This window comes from Triticum dicoccoides, chromosome 4B (assembly GCF_002162155.2).
Source record: "Triticum dicoccoides isolate Atlit2015 ecotype Zavitan chromosome 4B, WEW_v2.0, whole genome shotgun sequence".
In the NCBI taxonomy this organism is placed as follows: Eukaryota; Viridiplantae; Streptophyta; class Magnoliopsida; order Poales; family Poaceae; genus Triticum; species Triticum dicoccoides.
In genome coordinates, this window is record NC_041387.1 from 309,160,382 (window position 1) to 309,182,362 (window position 21,981).

Consider the following 21,981-nt stretch of genomic DNA (forward strand, 5'->3'; position numbering starts at 1 on the left):
TTGACTTGTCTCACCATCATTTGTGAACTCCTCGAATCATCAGCTTCTTAATTCCCAATTCTGCTGCAATCCTGAGCCCGGCAAGGAGCCCTTCATCCTCTGCTGCATTGTTGTTTGCCTCTTCCTGGGAGAAATGCATTTGGACGAGTTCTTCAAGGGCTCCCCCGAAGGTGCGACAAGAAGCATGCCAGCCCCTGCACCTTGCAGGGAAAAGGCACCTACATGATCCATTCTTGGGGCGCATCCTTGACGGGGATAACTATCTCTGTCACTTCCTCATTAGGGGTCGGCGTCCTTTCAGCAATAAACTCTGCCAACGCCCCACTCTGAATTGTTGATATGCTCTCAAACCTCAGTCCCAAACTGGGCAACTCCAAATCCCATTCCACAATTCTCCCAGTAGCCTCAGTGTTTCGTAGTATCCTTTGCAACGGGAAGCGAGTGACAACCGTAATCTCATGGGCTTGGAAGTAGTGGTACAGTTTCCTTGAGGCCATGATGATTGATCATTTGTAGATGTAGTGGAACAATTTGCCAAAACTACGGATGTCGTGTTCTTCACAGGGACTAGGCGACGACAACAACGCTCGACTAAAGCTAGGTGACATAGTTCAGCTTATGAATGCAGAAATGAAACCTAAACTATCAAGATTGTCGCCAATGAAAATGCGGATAAGCAAAGGTAGATACATATTTTACTAACTTTCTTTTTGGTACTTTTGTAATTCTTGAGAAATTAAGATACTAACACAAGCTAACATCAATGACAAGAGAAGTAAAAAGGACATGAACATAACACATACATATGTGTATATGTCACAAGAATAGTAAACTGGACACTAATCATCAGCACACAACAATATTTATGATGAATTACACACACACACACACATATAATAGCAGAATACTAATTCACAGAACCAAAATATAATAGATCAAGTATCTCTCAAAGTAACAAAGCCTCAACTAGTCAGATCTCAGAACACATACACTATATTGTACAAGTACTTAAACAGAGCAAACAGCAGGTTGCAAGTACACTTCAAATCTGAATATTACATAAGCATCTCAAGGCACAAATTAATTGTTCAGAACAGTACACAAGGTTCACCTAGCAGTTTTCAGAAATTTGCAAGAAGTAAGAGAGGAGAGAAGCAGCAGCAGTTTAGGTTCAGAGAAGAACTAGGAGCAGCAGCTAGATGCGAGGGAAGAAGAGAAATAGTAGCAGCAAGGGGAACAAGAAGGAACAACAGCGTGGTGAGGGGAAAGGGCTTCAGCAAGAAGAGTAGCAGGGGCGCATAGGAAGAAGGAGCAGAAGCAGGTTGCATGGAAGAAGAGAAGGCAGCAGCAGGAGGTCGAGAGGAAGAAGGAGGGGTGCGCGAGGTGGGCGCTGGTGGCGGTGCTGGTGGAGGCGTGTGGACGATGGATGGTGGTGCTGGTGGTGCGTGGTGGAGTGGTGGCAGGAGGCGATGGTGGTGCTGGTGAATGGATGGTGCGCCGCCACACCGGCCTGGCCGCAGCAGCAGCCGGAGGTGGAGAAGGAGTTGGGTGAGAGGGGAGATGGATATGCCAGGCCTCATCGGATCCCTCCAGGCGCGTAGGGATTTTGTTCCCCTCCTCTCATCTGCACTTTGTGATTTGTCCCTCTTTCTTCTCTTCTTTCTTAACAAGAAGGTCCTCCCACTTCTTTATCTAGCCCCCTAATTACTTCTCTTCATCTCACACAAGTCTCTTCTTCCTTCTCTTCTCTTCTTCACTCTTGTCGATAGCCACATAGACGGAATCTTGACGATTATTAGTGCCTTTGCGCACATTTCTGCAAGATAGACCAAAGACTAGTAAATGATCCTTTCTGATGATTATCAAGCAACATTCAATCAATCATGGCAAGAATGGACGAATATGTCACGATAGATGCTATATTTGAGTACCCAAATTATATATGTGAAATATACTTATCAAGTTCCCCCACACTTAAATCTTTTCTTGTCCTCAAGCAAAGGCATATGACAAGAGCAAGAATGTGAACAGTGAACTGAGTAAAGAATGTCCAAGTGAAGTAGATCTCTAAACAATGCATGCTTTTGGACTTAGCTAGTGAAAATTGATGGTTAAGAGTGCTACAAAGCAGTAGGATACTAGTAAGCATGACCATTTTAAACTTTTACAATGATAAAAGAGGATCAACAAGTTTAAATGATGACTGCGCCAAATGGTTCCTAAAGAGAGCATGATCCAAAAAAATAAAAGGAACTTAAACTTGTGATCAGATCACTTATTACCAGGAACATTGTGGTTGAACCACTTATTGAATTTGAAGGAAGCAATGATAATATTTTATCCATCTCACCAAAGGAACATACCACTGATCCCAAGAACATGGTATACACCTGGATCGACCAATTATTAGTTTTTTTGTTTGTCTCCCCAAAGGAACATACCACCGATCCCAAGAACATGGTATACACCTGGTTCGACAATTACATTTTTTTATTATTAATTACTGCCCAAGCTAACCCGATTTCACATGCCACCGATCCCGGGAACATGACATGCTATTGTAGGTAGTCAGACTTATTTATTTATTATTACTTATCTTAAATGAACAACGCATAAGCACAAAAATAGGAATCATCACTTCTCCATGTCTGGTTCACATGCTACCGATCCAGGGAACATAGCATGCTAATCCATAGTGGTTAGGTGATTGCTCTCAATGGGAACACATTAGGCACAAACTCAGCATCTGACACTTAATGATCTAGGTGTATCGAGGTAAAAGCAGAAAATGATTAAGTTTTCTAGTGTACTAGGGATTTGAGCACTCAAAACTAATAGCTTTCACTAATTTCAGCAAAAATAGCATTGTGTAGATCACTAGTTTACAAGGCATTCAACACTCACTTCATATATTCACATCAATAACCCTATGTCGAAGGTAAAATTCAGTGGGACGATATTTAAGAAATTGCTCAAGCGACCCAAAAAACATTTGACTTCAGCATGTATCAATGGATGATATACTTGGAATGGGTCATGAAATAGCTCACCGGGTTTTTATAGGAAGTAGCACTCGCTCGACACTCTCTAAACTGCAACTCTTCTCCTTTGCTTCCTCGTGCATTCTGACTCCTCTCCTTTTGCTTCCCTATCCTCATGTCTGCTCTAGCTTCTCTCTTCATGTGTGCTCCTTGCTTCTCCTCATCCCCATGCCATGGGTCCATCGGGGTCCCAGGGAATGTCATCTCGAACTTGGTCAGCATGTAGTCATTCATGCACAAGCAAGATCCTGAAAGAGCACGCAACGAAAGAGACAATGCAAGTGGTAGGGATAATACCCTCCAAGTCATCAATCGAATATCCAATTACATAAGCATAGCTATAAAGCACATGTTTAGGATGGTACAAATCAGTAAGCTCAATGCTAGTATTAGAATCACACGTTTCATTAAGCATGGGTATAGCATTAGGAACATAAGTAGCATGAACAGAGATATGAGCAATGCCACTAACAGGGTGTGTATGATCATGTCCAAGCAAATAGTTTTTCAAATCTACCTTAAGTGATGGCATCATGCAATGCAAGGTAGTAGCAAACAAATCATATGAAGACATGTCATTAAGAGGATTAGATAAACCTGCTACATCACGCTCTTGTGTGACAATAGGCAAATGAATTTTTGGTTCTTCAAGTTCATCTACAACAGCTTCTTTTGCTTCTTCAAGAGTAGTAGATCATCTTGTGCCTTGGCTTCGAGTACATCTTCAATCTGAGGTCTCTCTTCCTCTGGATCTTATATGGTGCTACTACCAGCAACACTTAATTGAGTCTGTAGTGTCCCCATCTGTGAATATTCACTAACATGATCTGCTAGGGGTGCTGAGATCACTACCTCACTGTCTTTCTGAGCAATGTTCTCCTCATCACCATCATTGCTAAGTTTCAACAGTGACACCGATGACTTCCACCTGTCATGCAGCTCAGCAACACATGGGATCTTCTCAGGATATTGAAGTATCAGCTCTTCTAAATTTGACTCAACCTCTTGTATCTCTCTCCTTGGAATGTCTCCGACTTGCTTAATTGTATGTGCAGGAGTTGGAATCTCATCTTCACTATTCCTCTCTGAGATACTCTCTTTAACTGTGATAGAGGTAACCACTGGTGGAGGTAATGATTTCTTCTTGACAAATAGTCCAGATACAGTTGTAACACAAGTGTGGGCAATTGGTGACATGACTAAATTCCACCAGTGAGATAGCTGACTAACACAAGTGAATTTCTCCATATCTTGCGGTCTCAACTTAGCGTCAAACAGAGTAGGTTCCTCATAAACCTCTTCTTGCAACTTTGACTCATTCTGAACAGTTTCATTTCCATGAGGTATTGGATCTGCTACTATGGTATCCATCTGATCTACAGTGGTTGCATCATCTTGGAAAATATCATAATCATCATCAAGGATAATTGAAGTAAGATCAATGTTTCTATATGGAGGCTCTAATTCAGTTCTGAAATGTTGTTGTCCCTGGAATGAAACATGCTGGTTTTGAATATTAGGTACCATGGATGATTTCTGTTCACTTATGGAACACACAGCTTCTGATTGCACACAGCTTGCAACCTTTGGATTTGAACTAGGCCTTTCATAACCCCATTGCATTTGGTGGAAGGCAATGCTCTCAATGAGAATAATTGCACCCTCAACGGTATTGTTCATGATTGTTCCACAAGCTGACATATCAATAAGATCTCTTGAAGCATGTGTCAGCCCTCTATAGAATATCTGAAGCACTAACCAATCCTTTTGCCCGTGATTAGGACATTTTCTAAGCAAATAATGATATCTCTCCCAAGCTTCATACAAGCTCTCACTTCCATCTTGCACAAAACTGAGGATCTGGTCACGAATTGCAGCTTGCTTGTAAAGTGGAAAATATCTATGCAGGAAAGCTTGCGAAATATCATCCCAAGTGTATGATCTTGATGGCAAAGAATAGTTCCAGTCCTTAGCAGCATCTCTGAGAGAGAATGTGAACAACATACACTTGATAGCATCTTCGGAAACGCCATGGTACTGGACTGTATTGGCATACTCCAGAACATTACTAATGTGCTCATGAGGGTCTTCATTGGGTAATCCTCTAAACTGATTCTGCAAGACAACAGCAATAAGTCCAGGCCTCAACTCAAAATTTTCGGCCTCAATAGATGGCCAAATTGGCCCTGTCATCGTGTCCAAACTACTTGGCAACCAAAGATCACGTACTAAAGCCATATGTTCAAGTGCAACTGTCAATGAGCCTACAAATAGTAAGATATCCTACACACGCTCACAAACATCAAAGACTGGTGAGAGGGTTAGTACCCTAATAAGACGAAGCAACAAAAAATAAAAAGGTAAAATAAACACAGAAATAAATTTGACTGGAAATTTAAACAAAAACTATACTAAGCCTAGTCTATAGCTTCACACAATCGCTCGATGCTAGTCCCCGGCAACGGTGCCAAAATGATCATTTGTAGATGTAGTGGAACAATTTTCCCAAACTACGGATGTCGTGTTCTCCACAGGGACTAGGTGACGGCAACAACGCTCGGCTAAAGCTAGGTGACACAGTTCAGCTTATGAATGCAGAAATAAAACCTAAACTATCAAGATTGTCGCCAATGAAAATGCGGATAAGCAAAGGTAGATATAGATTTTACTAACTTTCTTTTTGGTACTTTTGTAATTCTTGAGAAATTAAGATACTAACACAAGCTAACATCAATGACAAGAGAAGTAAAAAGGACATGAACATAACACATACATATGTGTATATATCACAAGAACAGTAAACTGGACACTAATCATCAGCACACAACAATATTTTTGATGAATTACACACACACACACACACATATACTAGCAGAATACTAATTGAAAGAACCAAAATATATTAGATCAAGTATCTCTCAAAGTAACAAAGCATCAACTAGTCAGATCTCAGAACACATACACTATATTGTACAAGTACTTAAACAGAGCAAACAGCAGGTTGCAAGTACACTTCAAATCTGAATATTACATAAGCATCTCAAGGCACAAATTAATTGTTCAGAACAGTACACAAGGTTCACCTAGCAGTTTTCAGAAATTTGCAAGAAGTAAGAGAGGAGAGAAGCAACAGCAGTTTGGGTTCAGAGAAGAACTAGGAGCAGCAGCTAGAGGTGAGGGAAGAAGAGAAATAGTAGCAGCAAGGGGAAGAAGAAGGAACAGCAGCGTGGTGAGGGGAAAGGGCTTCAACAAGAAGAGCGGCAGGGGCGCATAGGAAGAAGGAGTAGCAGCACGTTGCGTGGAAGAAGAGAAGGCAGCAGCAGGAGGTCGAGAGGAAGAAGGAGGGGTGCGCGAGGTGGGCGCTGGTGGCGACGCTGGTGGAGGCGTGTGGATGATGGATGGTGGTGCTGGTGGTGCGTGGTGGAGTGGTGGCAGGAGGCGATGGTGGTGCTGGTGAATGGATGGCTCGCCGCCACGCCGGCCTGGCCGCGGCGGCGGCCGGAGGTGGAGAAGGAGTTGGGGGAGAGGGGAGATGGAGATGCCAGGCCTCATCGGATCCCTCCAGGCGCGTAGGGATTTTGTTCCCCTCCTCTCATCTGCACTTTGCGATTTGGCCCTCTTTCTTCTCTTCTTTCTTCACAAGAAGGTCCTCCCACTTCTTTATCTAGCCCCCTAATTACTTCTCTTCATCTCACACAAGTCTCTTCTTCCTTCTCTTCTCTTCTTCACTCTTCTTGATAGCCACATAGACGGAATCTTGACGATTATTAGTGCCTTTGCGCACATTTCTGCAAGATAGACCAAAGACTAGTACATGATCCTTTTTGATGATTATCAAGCAACATTCAATCAATCATGGCAAGAATGGACGAATATGTCACGATAGATGCTATATTTGAGTACCAAAATTATATATGTGAAATATACTTATCGTGATGCCAAAGATCATTTTTTTGCATGCTAGAGTACCTCAATCGAGCCCCTATAACAGGGAACTGATGAAGTACACTGGGCGATGCACAACTTTCTTCCTTGCCGTATCCTAGGGGTTGTCACCACTGACGTGCTTACTTTTGTCCTGACCCTTGCTCGACTCTGCTGGACTTTGCTCATTTTTTGCCTCGTGCGCTTCCCGCTGCACTACCAAGGCCACACTAACCACTTGGTTGGTTGCCACTAAGTACAGTGCCAATGGCTCTTGTGGTTTGGGGGAGATCAAGGTAGGCGAAGAAGATAAGTAGGCCTTGAACTCCCGCTGGGCTGTATATGCTTCTGGGGTGCACTTTATGGGCCCTGCCTTCTTCAAGATTTCGAAGAACGGTAGGGCCCACTTGGCCGACTTGGAGATGAATCTGCTTAGCGCAGCAACGCATCCCGTCAGGCGCCTCACATCCTTAACTGTCCTTGGCGCCTGGATCTGCTCAATGGCCTTGATCTTGTCGGGATTAGCTTCGATCCCTCGGTGGGACACAAAGAACCCATGTAGCTAGCAAGAGGGAACGCCAAACACACACTTTTCAGGGTTGAGCTTCAAGTTGATCTTGCGCAGATTTGCAAATGTTTGCTCCAAATCCTGGATAAGAGTTGCTCTATCCTTTGTTTTGACACAATGTCATCCATATAAGCTTCAATGTTTCTATGCAGCCGTGGTTCAAAACCTATCTGGACTGCCCTTGCAAAAGTAGACCCGACACTCTTTAATCCGAATGGCATGCGGATAAAGCAGTACATACCACATGGGATGATGAACAAGGTCTTCTCTTCGTCTTCGTTGGACATGAAGATCTGGTGATATCCAGAATATGCGTCTAGGAAGGAAAGCAAATCGCAACCTGATGTGGAATCCACAATCTGATGGATGTGCGGCAAGGGAAATGGGTCCTTTGGGCAAGCCTTGTTGACATATGTGAAATCTACGCAAAGCCTCCATTTCCCGTTAGCCTTCCGTACCACCACTGGATTTGCTAGCCAGTGGGATGTAGCACTCCTCTGAGCAAACCAGCCACCTCAGGCTTCTTGATCTCTTCTTCAATAAAGCGATGCCACTCCAAGGCCTGCTTCCGGACTTTCTGCTTGATAGGTCTGGCATGTGGGCAGACAGCAAGGTGGTGCTCGATTACCTCCATGGAAATACCGGGGATATCAGATGGTTGCCAGGCAAACACATCGATATTCGTCCGCAGGAAGGCAACGAGCGTGGTTTCCTATTTGTCATTGAGGGTGGCGCTGATGGTAAAGGTATCATCAACGCCAGCTAGCCCTGCCGGGACCTTCTTTAGTTGTGGAGAAGAAACCTTGGTCCTTTTGTTGTTGGAACTCTTCGGGAAATCATCAACAGGCGTAGGGCACTCCAAATAGGTACGCTTCCCGGATTCTTTGCTGGCGTCCCTGCTATCCTTCTTCTTTCCTCTGCTTTCCTTGACGGAAACCATTGCTGTCATTGCCTCTGCCACGACTGCATCCTGGTACATCTTTTATACGCAAATGATGGTGTCCTTCTCATCCGATGGGATGGAGATGTTTCGAAGTGGCATGGGCATGTTCAAGACATTGTAGGCATAGTGGGATGCCGCCATGAATTTGGCCAGGTCCGGTCATCCAAGAATCCCATTGTACGGCAATGGGAGGTCGACCACATCAAACACAATCCTTTATGTCTGATAGTTTAATTCTCCTCCAAATGTCATGGGCAACGTGATCTTTCCCTTAGGATGACTCCTGTTGGGATTAATTCCTTGAAACGTGCCGGTGACCTCTAGCTCTTCTTCTGCTATTTGAAGCATGCTGATAACTTTTGGGGAAATCAGGTTCACCCTAGCCCTGCCGTCCACCAACATCTTAGTGACCTTCAGGTTGAGAATTGTTGAAGAGACCAACAATGGCAAGCATCCTACTGCAGTGGTACGGTCAAGATGATCCGCTTTGTCAAAGATGATGGACTTGCATGACCATTTGAGCGGTTTCCGGGCCTCTGATGCTAGTTCCACGACATTGGCCTCACGTGCCCACCATTTGAATTGGCAATGAGAGGAGTGCAAGGATGCACCCCCGTCAATGCATAGGGCATCAGTGGCCTTCTGAAACTCTTCCTCACTGGTTTCCTCTTCATCCCCTTGATCACTCTCTTCATCACAAGTTTCATTCTCTTGACCTGTGGCGGGTTTTCCTTTGTCCCGAAATGGCTTGCCGAGGCGATTTGCTTCACCGCCTCGGCCCTTGCCGCCAGCGGTATTCTGATATTTTTCCTTGTCACGCTTCTCATACTCAGCTCTCTGCCTCTTTGACAAGCTGCTCAACCTGATAACACTCTTGAAGGTCGTGGCCCCTGGTCCGATGGATCTTGCAATATGGCATATCGCCATTTCCGGCCTTCTCAGCAGCTGCCGCCTCCTGGCGCACACACGGCAGCCTCCTTGTCGGGGGCTTTAGCCTTGGCGGTCTTGCTAGTACTAGGTGTGCCCGATCCTTCAAAATTCATCACTGCCTTATCCTTGTGCCTCCTATTGCGCTTCCTGCCCTTCTTCTAACTAGTGGATTCGTCATCATCTTCTGAATCAATATTGATGAAATCCTTCTCTACGGGCAACTTCCTCCATTCCTCCATCTGAGCACACTTGTCCACTAGGATGTAGAGGTCCTTCACAGTCTTGGGCAACCGCACATTCATTTTGGAATGAATCTTGCGGTTGCGCACATTGGACTGGAAGGTGGCTATCACAGCTGTTGGATGGATGTTTGGGATGTTCCTGTGGTGTCACATCCCTAGCTTCTGGTATCGCACTAGCCTAGCTTCATGTGTGCATCATGTTTAATTTTTGCTTAAATGGGAAATGGGGATGTTCAAACCCTAGCACCAAATGAATTCAACTAGGGTCAAAATAAAATCTTTTCCAATGAACTCAAAATGCCCTTTAAAAATGTTCATCATTTCTGGATTGAGGTGGAAGCCTCTACCAAAAATGGTATACATTTTTGTAGGACATATTTGGGTTTTTAATTAAATCACTAAGTATTTGAATTGGGGCTATAAATCTCTATTAATAATTCCCTAGCCCCAATAATTCTGAAACTTTTGTGTGGGGCCTTGGAATAATTATTCCAGCATCTACAAAAGTTCTCAGCATTTACAAAATTGATTTGGTCCAGTAACCAAATTCAAACAAACATGCAAAATAGTAAAACATAAACTAAATAGAAAACCGGAGAGAGAGGGCACTGTACCTGGCAACCCACCTGGCCAGGCCACCTGGCGGCCCAGTTGGCTGGCCCAGCCCAGCCAGCGCTGCTTGCTTCTTCAACCTTCTGCCAGAAGGAGAAGCAGGTGCGTCGCGAGCACGCAGCCGAACGCGGCCACCTCCTGCTTACCACCTCCTGCCTCACCCTCACGCCACGGAGATGCCCGACACCTCCCCTCACTTTCTCCTTGCTCCCTGGCTCTCCCGCCCCCTCCTCTGCTCCCTCGATCGCGCCCGAGCGGAGCTTGTCGCCGCCGCCCGCTGTTGCCACATCCACCGCCAACCCCTTGCCTCGTAGTTGCTTCCAGAAGAACCGCCGTGATGCCCCAGTCCTTCCTGCCGAGCCACGTGAGCCGGGAAGCTCTGCATCGCCTCCACGCCATCGTCTTCAACCTCGGGCGCCGCCGAGATCACCGGCGACCGTACGCCATCCCCGACGCTTCCCTGAGCCTGATGAGCTCCGCCTCGACTCCGCCGTGAGCACCTCGTCGCTTCCCATCTCCTCCCTTCCTCGATTTCATGCCGTAGCCGCACTAACTACCGGACCCGAGAGCTCACCGCCGCCGTGGTTCTCCACCACCGTGGTTAGGGCCACCCCAACTCACGCCTGAGCGTGTCACCGTGTTCGCTGAACTCCCAGGAGCATGCTGCACCCTTCGGTTTCTCCTCTAGTGCACCGCAGCGGCGACCCTTTCCTTGTCCGAACTCCGGCCACCGCGGATGCGCTCGCCGTCGTCATTTCCAGTGACCCCGCAGCCTCCCGTGTGGCTAGCTAGATGCGGGCGTGTGTGGGCTACCTTTTGGTGGTCTTCGCGCGTTCAGCCGCCGCCTGTAGCGCAGCCCCGGTGAGCTCCCGCCGTAGTTATGGTCGCCGCCGGCGAAACTCCGGCGACTGCCGACATGTCCGTCATTAATGGTAACCCCGCCAGCTAAGCACCCCCCTAACTGCCACTGACAACGGGCCCTACCTAGGGTCAAAACCAGTCAACCCTGGCTTTGACCGGGATTAACCACTGTGCCTCTGACTGCTGGGACCCACGCGTCAGGTTTGACCTAGTCAGCCGCAGTTGACTTGCTGACATCACCCCGACGTCATGCTGACGCAGATTACCTTTTTCTGGATTTATTCTTATTCAGAAAATTCTAGAAAATAATCTAAACTTCAAAAATATATATAAATTCAACCGTAATTCAGAATGAAATAATTTTTATATGAAAAATGATCAGAAAAAATCCAATCTATCCATCTGTACTGGTTTCATGCATGTTAGAACAACTTGTAGCTGCTCTGTAGGACAAATCATATAAATGGCATTTGAATATCCACATATGGAGTTTGAATTTGAATCCTGGATTCAAACCAACTCCATTTAACTTGCTGCTAGTTGCATTAGCTCAAACCACATCATATTGCCATTTCACATTCATGCATCATATTGTGCATTGCATTGATTGTGTTCTTCCTTGTTTGCCGGCTTTTGTCCCTTCTCAGTAGATGTGGTTTCGACGATGAGTTCGATGACACCGATGAAGAGCTATACTATCTTCAGAAGTGCCAGGCAAGCAAAACCCCCTTGTTCATTTTGATACAATCCCACTGTCTCGCTCCTGCTCTCTTTTACTGCATTAAGACAACAACAATTCATTTGTTACTTGCTGCGGTAGTTGAACCCCTTATCCTATGCATGACCTGTCATTGCCACAGTAAATAGATGAAACCACTAGCATGAGTAGGAGTTGTTTGAGCCCTGATGTGCCTACTCATTCATGCTGGTTTGTCATGCTTGCTACTGCTTAGAGTTGAGTCAGGTTTGATTCATCGGGGATGAATTGTAGGTGTGTGAACATGTTCTACTGTGTGTGATCTAAGTGTGTGAACACAATTTGGTAAAGGTAGCGGTGAGAGGCCATGTAGGAGTACATGGTGGGTTGTCTCATTGAAACCGTCCTCAGGAACTGAGTTCTGTGTTTGTGATCCATGAACAGCTGCTACCACACATTGGGTTCCGGTAACTCGACCCCTCTCGACTTGTTAATTAACTTGATCTCAGTCTAGGTGTTGCAACTAGTTTCTGGTGTTTGTAGGTAGTGCTAGTAGTTGTCGGATGTTGGGTTCCGGCAGACCCTTAAGGTTCGAACTCTGGGCTGCGCATGAAGATCTCCCCCCTACCGATCCACGTCCGATCTCCTCGCGAGAATCTAAGCTAAACGATGAACAACACGAGGGACACAAGATTTATACTGGTTCAGGCCACCGTTGTGATGTAATACCCTACTCCAGTGTGTGGTGTGGTGGATTGCCTCAGGGGCTGATGATGAATAGTACAAAGGATGAACAACCTCGCGAGAGGTGTTCTTGAGATGGTGCGATGAACTACTTGGGTGAGCTCGATCGCCTATGGATCCAATGAAGACTCAATGAGATGCCCCGTACTGTGGTGGTGGCTATCCCTATTTATAGAGACCCTGGCCCTCTTCCCAAATATTGAGCGGGAAGGGCGCCAACAATGGCCATTTTGAAGGGGAACATCTAGTACAAGTTATCCTGACTAAAGTTGGTCTTCGGCTGCCAAAGGCACTAGCGATGACGCCGTCTTGGGCTCCACGGTGACCTCCATCCTGCCGCTCTGCTGGTCTTGGTCTCGTTGCACTGAAGTGGCAACCATTGCCTGATGCCTTGGTACTCCACGCCTGTTCTTGCCCCATTTGCACCAAAGAGGAAACAAGGACACTATGCAGGCCGGCGCCCGCTTGGTGCCTGCCTGGTATCGATCGTCATGGCTTGCGTCACGAGCACCTCCCGAGGTACCCTGCCTTGATCTCTCCCCCTTCTCGCGAGCCTGCCTAGCGAGGCCTTTCCTGAGGAAGTCTTGTGTCATCCGCCCCGCGAGGCTTGGCCCCTCGCGAGGGTCTTGAGTCTTGCGCTGATGAAGATGGGCCGTACTGGGCCACCACTCGAGCCACGCCGCAGGATGCAGGCAGGCAAGTCTAGGGACCCACATTCCCAGAACGACGATAGTAGCCCCCGGGCCCAAGGCGCACTCGGACTTGGCTTAGTGGAGAAGCGAAGGGGCATGGGCGGAGCGCCGCGGGCCCCATCAGCCTGCGACCTTGGGTGCCACGTGGCGGTTGATTGGACGTCGGCGCCTCCACTTCCCCATGCTCCCTCATTATGCGCCTGGCTAGGCGGCCACGAGGCTTGTACACAGTTATCCTCCCTTTCCGCCTACGCACTTTTTGTACCCTTTTCCGCCTCGAGCCTCTGCTTCCGCCACCAATCCATCTTGAGTTCTTCCCCCTTTCCATTGCCATGGCGCCAATGAAAAAGGATAAGGGGAAGAAACCTGCGCCTTCGTCCAGCGCGCCTCCAATGGCTGCTCCCACCGTCGACAAGTCACTTATACTCAATCTGTAAGCCCTGGAGAAGGTCTGCTCCGCTCTTGCCTCCAGCTTCAATGAGTGCGGGAAGATGACGGTCTGGCCCGCGTCCCACGCCTCCTTCGACAGGATCGTCATGGAGGTTCGATTCTTTGCCGATGCCTTGTGCGTGGGCTTGGTTCCCCCCTTTTCCTCTTTCTTCAATGCGGTGCTTTCCCATTATCAGATCCACATGATGCATCTTGGCCCCCAATCCATGACTCTGCTTGCTGTCTTCGCCTTCGTCTGCGAGGCCATGGTGGGGATTCCTCCTTCCGTTGCCCTTCTGCGCCACTTCTTCACTCTGCACTTGTCCGACCCTTCTCGGTGCTCGGGATGCGTGAGCTTCCAGGCCGTGCTGGAGATGGCCGCCTTGGGGATCGATTTTGGCGTCCCACCTTCTGCGAGCATGTTCCGGGAGCGGTGGCTGTATGTGGACATTTGGGTGCCCAGCCCCCTGCTCGCGCACCCGACGCTTCCTTCTATTCCCAATCCTGGTTGGGGTCACGAGGAGCTTACAAGCTCCTAGCTTGCTTCCACCTGGCATCGCTTCGAGAGGCTGAGGAAGCTCGGGGTGACGGTGCCCAAGGTGGTGAAGGAGTTCCTCCGGCGCCGCGTTGCTCCACTCCAGCGCCATTCCTGCCCAATGTGGGCTTACTATGGTCATCAGGACCGTATGAGGCTCCAGGAAGGGGATCTCGCGCCTGAGACGTTGAAGAAGGTGTTGCAGGTCCTGACTGACGATCCCTCTCCTGGCAGCGTTCTTCATGGAGGCGCCCTGTTGTATCTTTGCACAAACAGGGTCGAGTTCGTGAGGCAAATGCCCCACTTCTACGAATGGGGACTGCACCCAGCTGGCCTCACGGGGCCCCATGATAACCCAGTCGCCGTAGTCCTTCCCCTAGTCGCCTGCGCCAACCTTGCCTCAGGAGTCGATGCTGGGAGGCAAGCATTGGCAGGAGCTGGGGGGCCTGATGTCAAGGTGCTGATGTTGCGTGGGGCTCCCGAGGCGTCATCCTCCAGAGCTTACGGAGCCCCCCTCAAGGTGCTGGCTGATGAGGGGGCGCAACTGGCGGCTCCCGAGACCGAAGCCCTCGAGGCCTCGGCAGGCCACCGAGAGGTGGCACCTGATTGCTCCTCTCAGGCTGGTGCCCTTGATGTAGGCTGTCCTGACGCTTCGGCTCCTATGCCATGCGCCGACCCCCACGTCGCGAGCTTGGGCCGGTTCCACATAGATTTCGAGGCCCTTCGTAAGAGGTAGGAGGCTTCCGGTGGTGACGATCGCCCGTTCTGCCCATTGAAGCACAGGAAGTACTTCGCCATGGATGAGTAAGTCCCTCCTTCTTGTAGTTCCTTGCTTGCCGCTCCCTTTGCCGACTGTGGCCTTTCAGGATACCTCCTGACGAGCCCACAGAGCTGGCCGAGGAGCCACTTCCTCAGGCTTCTCCTCCACCACCGACCTTGATCGCCCCGAGTCTGTGTGCCATCCTCGGCGCAAGCTCGACCGGAGAGGTAGGTCGGCCCGTGGTGCACCTTGAACCTGCGGGCGCGTCGCTCCCCCTTCGCGAGCTCCCTCTGTACTCAACCAGCTTGCCCCGGGCTCCTCCATTGATGATACGCGGCGAGTGGTTGAAGTCGATCTTCGGTTCCTCATCGAGAGGTGGAGCAGCGCCTGGCTGGGTCCCTTGTGGGAACCGCCCGATGATCGTGAGGGCGCCAGCCCCCAGCCCCCTGCCGAGAAGGGGCGAACCACTCCAGGGCTCTCCGCAAGCGAAGATGGCGGAGGATGACATTGACGACGTGCTCAAGCATACGTGGGAGCACAACGCTATCCGACGAGAGTTCCTCCAGAAGGCGACAGACGCAGTGAGCCAGCTTGGTGCAGAGCTTGCAGGCGAGGACGCACGTCTTGAAGCTGAAGGCCTACGGCTGATCGAGGAGCGGCGCAAGCTAAAGGCGGCTGTCGGTCTCGCGCGCCATCAACATGATCTCGACAATGCCAAGGCCGTGGCATCTCTGGTGGCTTCTTGGGAGGCCTGCGCCCGAGCCAGTGAGGAGGCTCAGGAAGCAGATCAACGAGGCGAAGCTGCGGAAGAGCGCATGTGGGAGCTCCAAGACTGGTGCAACTCCCTGGAGCAGCAGGCGGAGTTGCGCCGAACTGCCCTTGCGTCGCTGAAAGGGGCGCCCACTGAAGAGGAGGAGCTCCGAAGGCGCGAGGAAGCACTGACATTGGAGGCTGCTGAGTGCAACGTCGATCTTGAGCGGCTGGAGATGAGGGAGCGCCAAGTCACCCAGGCGGAGGACGACGTCGGTGCGCGGGAGGCCCGGATCCAGGAGGAGATCGACCATCGCGTGGCGGAGGCTCACGCAGGACTTGAGCGCGAGTATGAAGAGCAGCTGGAGCTCATCAAGGCTGAAGCCGCATGCAGGACTGCTGTGAGGGAGTCCTGGATTAGGGGGTATCCAGACAGCCGGACTGTGTACAACGTCCCGACTATTGAAGCATGAAGATACAAGACTCAAGACTTCGGCCCGTGTCCGGATGGGACTCTCCTTTGCGTGAAAGGCAAGCTTGGTGATCCGGATATTATCTTTCATTTCTTGTAACTACTCCATGTAAACCCTAGCCCTCTACGGTGTCTGTATAAACCGGAGAGGTTGGTCCTTAGAAGGCCGATCACAATTACAATCATACCATCATAGGCTAGCTCTTAGGGTTTAGCCTCTACGATCTCGTGGTAGATCTACTCTTGTACTACCCATATCATCCATATTAATCAAGCTGGAAGTAGGGTTTTACCTCCATCAAGAGGGCCCAAACCTAGGTAAACATCTGTGTCCCTTGCTTCCTGTTACCATCAGCCTTGACGCACAGATCGGGACCCCGTACCCGAGATCCGCCGGTTTTGACACCGACATTGGTGCTTTCATTGAGAGTTCCTCTGTGTCGTCGTTGTCAGGCTTGATGGCTCATTCAATCATCATCAACGACATTGTCCAGGGTGAGGTTTTCTTCCCGGACAGATCTTCGTGTTCGGCGGCTTCGCACTGCAGGCCAATTCGCTTGGCCATCTCGAGCAGATCGACAGCTACGCCCCTGGCCATAAAATCAGGTTCGGAAACCTAAACTATACGGCAGATATCTGCCGAGACTTGATCTTTGACGGATTCGGGCCAGCACCAGGAGCGCCGAACAGTCACGATGAGCACGGCTTAGACCTGCTGTCAGACGATGCTCGGGACATCATCCCGGCAGAAGCCTCGGACCTAAGTCTAGGGCAGACTGTGTTGCCTAAGGACGGAGGGCTGGACCCCGCCCCGCAGGCCATACACTCATCCGTGATGGAGCCTAATGCAGTCCTCACTTCTGAGGGAGCCTGTGACTCCGGACCACCGGATTCGTATCCGGTTGTAGGTTCTAGTCCGCGCGTCCACGAACCCGTCGAGTCTGGTTGGGCTCTGGTGATGGAGTTCACCGCGGCGGACGTCTTTCAGCACTCGCCCTTTGGCGACATGCTGAACTTATTGAAGTCTCTCTCTTTGTCAGGAGACTCTGGGCCGAACTGTGTCCGGCTTGAGTGGGAAGCAGACAACGATGGAATTCGTTTCCCACCCACCACCCACTTCATTGCCACGATCGATGATCTAACCGACGTGCTTGACTTCGACTCCGAAGACATCGACGGTATGGACGACGATGTAGGAGAATTACAGGAGCCACCGCTCACCGGGCGGTGGACGACCACCTCCTCATACGATATATATATGGTGGACACTCCGAAGGAAACAAATGGCGATGAGGCAACGGAGGATAACCCCTCGGGTAGAAAAACAAAGCATGGGCGTTGTCAGCGCCGGTCCAAGCCCCGCCACAGCAATACCGGCCCCGGAGACGAAAATAACCCGGATGGCGCCGAAGAAGAATATGACCCTGACCAGCCCGCCTTTGAGCAGGCCAAACAAGAGATGAGCAGCTCAGCCAAGAAGAACAGGCGATAGACGTATACCCGGAGGAGGACAACTACATGTCCCCCCTCTAAAGACGAGATTAGCCTCGGCGACAACGAATTCGGCGTGCCTGAGGATCCCGTGGAGCAGGAGCACTTGAAGCGTAGGCTTATAGCCAGTGCGAGGAGCCTGAAGAAGAAGCAGCAGCAACTCCAAGCTGATCAAGATCTGCTCACAGATAGATGGACTGAAGTCCTGGCAGCCGAGGAATATGTACTCGAACGCCAATCGGCTGACCGGCCACCCCGTGGTCGGGATAAAACGGGATATAAACCCGGATACCAGCCCGCACCCCCACGCCGATATACTACGGCCCAGGGCAACAAGAAAGACCTGCAATATATTCTGGAAAACAAAGTAGGACAACCAAGATCGATCTACGGATCGCGGGGCGCGCCCCAGCACGCAACGATGATCGTCGCGCCGGATACATCATCAACAATTCCGGCCGGGCCGAACACAGCAACCCAGACCAATTCGAGTTGCGTAGCCACATACCCGGCACAGAGGCGCCACACACCCCCTCTGCTTCACTAACAAAGTAATGGATCATGAATTCCCAAAAGGGTTCAAACCTGTAAACATCGAATCATACGATGGGACAACAGACCCCGCAGTATGGATCGAAGATTTACTTCTCCACATTCACATGGCCCACGGAGATGATCTACATGCCATCAAGTATCTTCCCCTTAAGCTCAAAGGACCAGCCCAGTACTAGTTAAACAGCCTGCCAGCAAATTCCATTGGCAGTTGGGAAAACCTGGAGGACGCATTCCTTGATAACATCTAGGACACATATGTTCGACCACCAGACGCCGATGACTTGAGCGACATTACTCAATAGCACGGAAGTCAGCCCAGAAATTCTAGACTTGGTTCCTTACTAAAAAGAACCAAATAGTCGACTATCCGGGCGCCGAAGCCCTGGCAGCTTTCAAGCATAATATTCATGACGAGTGGCTCGCTCGACACCTCAGCCAGGAAAAACCCAAGTCTATGGCAGCTCCCACAACCCTAATGACCCGCTTTTATGCGGGTGAGGATAGCTGGTTGGCTCGCAATGGCACCACGCCACATTCCGGCACTTTGGACGGCCGCGATGATAACGGCAAGCCATGGCGTAACAGGCATAAGAGACGAAACAACGGCGACAGCACTGAAGACACAGCGGTCAACGCCGGATTCAGCAGATCTAAGTCCGGTCGGCAGAAAAAGGCGTTCAAAAGAAATAATCAGGGACCGTCCAGCCTGGACCGCATACTGGAGCGCTCGTGCCAAATTCATGGCACCCCGGACAAGCCAGCCAACCACACCAATAGAGACTGCTGGGTGTTCAAACATGCCGGTAAGATAAACGCCGAAAACAAGGATAAGGGGCCGCACAACGACGACGACGAAGAGCCCCGGCGTCCGAATATGGGGGGACAAAATAAATTTCCCTCCCAGGTGAAAACGGTCAGTATGATCTACGCCACTCACATCCCCAAGCGGGAACAGAAGCGAGCACTACGGGACGTCTATGCGATGGAGCCAGTCGCCCCCAAATTCAACCCATGGTGAGCGTGTCCGACCACCTTTGATCGTAGGGATCATCCTACCAGCATCCGTCATGGCGGCTCAGCCACATTGGTCTTAGACCCAATCATTGACGGATTCCACCTCACGCAAGTCCTTATGGACGGCGGCAGCAGCCTGAACCTGCTTTATCAGGACACAGTGCGCAAAATGGGCATTAACCCTTCAAGGATCAAGCCCACTAAAACCACCTTTAAAGGTGTTATTCCTGGAGTAGAGGCCCGCTGTACGGGCTCTATAACACTGGAAGTGGTCTTCGGATCCTCGGACAACTTCTGGAGCGAAGAGTTCATCTTCGACATCGTCCCTTTCCACAGTGGTTACCACGCACTGCTCGGACGAACCGCATTCGCTAGATTCAATGCGGTACCACATTATGCATACCTCAAGCTCAAAATGCCAGGACCACGCAGGGTCATCACAGTCAATGGAAATATGGACCGCTCCCTTAGAACAGAAGAGCATACGGCAGCCCTCGCGGCAGAAGTACAATGCGGCCTACTCCGACAAACCAATCCAGCGACAACTTTGAGCACAGTCAAGCGAGTCCGGAGCACCCCGCAAAAGGATCATCAGGAACGCCAAGAGCGTGATTAGCAGTCCGGCCTCCGCTCAAGCCCCTTCAAAGCGGCATTCGTGCCACATGTACATAATTACGCACTCGAGATACCATGGGCATAGGCGGAGGCGCATCAATGACTCAGTCAATAGTGTGGGTAACCGCCAAATACCTTCACACTCTTTCCCTCTTACATTTCAGGACACCGCGTTAGTGCAGCATCCTCAGAAGAGCCGAATTGCCGGACTTATATGGGAGAGGCATCCAAGGAGGCAACCGACGTTGTGCATAGAAGTAAATACCCAGGTGGAATCTATTTACGATCATTATACCTGCTTTATCTATCTTCACACAACCTGCCCTTGGATAGGACATGTCAAATAGTCCTATTTTATCTCTGCTTAATGCATCCATTGTAAATATACACTTAAACGTATTTTTCGTCAATGGGAGATTATATATTGCGTCAGCTTATTATCCTTATTTGAGCATTTTCTTCTCTTATAAATGTTTATTTGGTATTGCACCCGTACACCTTGGTACGGTCAGTTTGCCAGGGGCTTCTCATGGTGCCCCGTAATATGGCAAATAAAGTCTGAACACTTTCAACAGTGCGGCACCCCGAACTTATAACACTATATGCATCAGCTCATGTCTTGGGTCTACAGTTGGGATAGCCCGTCTCCCTTGTTTTGGTGCCTTACGTTCCATTATATCAGCTAAGGTAGCGCAGGGAGAACTACTGTGATTGTGTCCTGGTTCTTCCGGATGAGCACCTCAGTAGAGAAAGCCGAAAACTGATCGGCATGATGTGGCGAGAGTTGGTCGCAATTCGAGAGGTCTTAAAATCCTTAAAGATTTTCTGCTTTAGGCGATATATCGGCTTCGTCCGATCTTAGCGTGTATAGCGCCCCGATTCGGCCTTCCGGATTCTAGGGGCTTCGCCGAAATTTAAAATTGTAGACTTCTATGGCTAAGTGAAAGTTATAAAGCCGCATAGTCTGATTTCCTTGTTCGCTGCGCCGGACACCTCCTTAAGGGACCAAACATTTGGATAAAGAGTGTCCGGGTTTTCCATGAACACCCATGTATTAGTTTCGCGGGGGGAGGGGGGAGCCGACGACTAGCCTGCTTTTAGAATTTTATAAACAGCCGCACAGAAGGTAATATTTTAAACAAACATAAGCGCTACATAGAGCAAGTAACTTCGCCCTTACAACACAAACATGACAGAAGTGAATTCATTCTAAAATGGCGTCCTTGGTACACTCATCAGAGATGAGACGAGCACCCTTCATCACGCCATCATAGTACATTTCAGGATGGCGATGCGCCTTGCCCTCCGGCGGCCCGTCCTTTACCAGCTTCTCAGCATCCAGCTTGCCCCAATGCACCTTGACGCGGGCAAAGGCCCGGCGGGCACCCTTGATGCAAACAGACCGCTTGATCACTTCAAGCCACGGGCAGGCATCCACCATCCGCCTGATCAGGCCAAAGTAGCTACTGGGCAGGAGCTCACCAGGCCACATCCGGACTATGAAGCCCTTCATAGCCAGTTCGGCCGCCCTGTGGAGTTCGACCAACTGCTTCAGTTGGTCGCTCAGAGGCATCGGATGTACGGCCCCATCATACTAGGACCAGAATAGCTTCTCCGTTAAGCTCCCCTCCTCGGCACAGTAGAACTCCCCAACATCCGATACGCTGCATGGCAGATCTGCAAATGCCCCTGGAGAGCTCCGAATTCGAGTAAGTAAAAGAAACGCCTCCTCCACATGTTTGCTTTCCATAAAGAACTTCTTACCCACCGCTATCTTTTTGGCCTCTTGGATCTCCTGTTGTGCTTTCCCGGCTTCGGCCTTGGCGTCTTTCAAATTTACAAGGGCCTTCGCAAGCTCGGCCTCTTTCACCTTCAGGTCATGCTCCACGGACTCGCACTTCTTTCCGAGGTCCCGGAGCTCTTGTTGTACCTCGCACACTCTAGCACTTTGCTTTTCGTGCTATTTGCATTCCAAGGCCGCCTTGTCTTCGGCCTCGGATAGCGCCTTCTTTAGGGACGCCACTTCGGCGGTGGCCCCTATTACACAATCATGACACTTAGGTGTTAGACTCACCAATTTTGCCTATCCTTAAATGCATAAGAGCG

The 21,981-nt window shown here is 49.7% G+C and overlaps 1 protein-coding gene across 2 annotated transcripts; it reads right to left on the reverse strand.

The window, feature by feature from the left end:
• Positions 1 to 842: 842 nt before the first annotated feature.
• Positions 843 to 6,585, reverse strand: LOC119296023. Of its 2 annotated transcripts, XM_037574441.1 has the most exons (3): positions 6,125 to 6,585; positions 3,051 to 5,156; positions 843 to 1,816 (listed from the first exon to the last, which is right to left on the reverse strand). In XM_037574441.1, the coding sequence occupies exon 2, from the start codon at positions 5,043 to 5,045 to the stop codon at positions 3,795 to 3,797; it is 1,251 nt and encodes a 416-aa protein (XP_037430338.1). In that variant the 5' UTR covers positions 5,046 to 5,156; positions 6,125 to 6,585; the 3' UTR covers positions 843 to 1,816; positions 3,051 to 3,794. The 2 variants fall into 2 exon arrangements, with proteins under 2 accessions (XP_037430338.1, XP_037430337.1); XM_037574440.1 differs by having other exon boundaries at positions 3,051 to 6,585.
• Between the last annotated feature and the right edge of the window lie 15,396 nt (positions 6,586 to 21,981).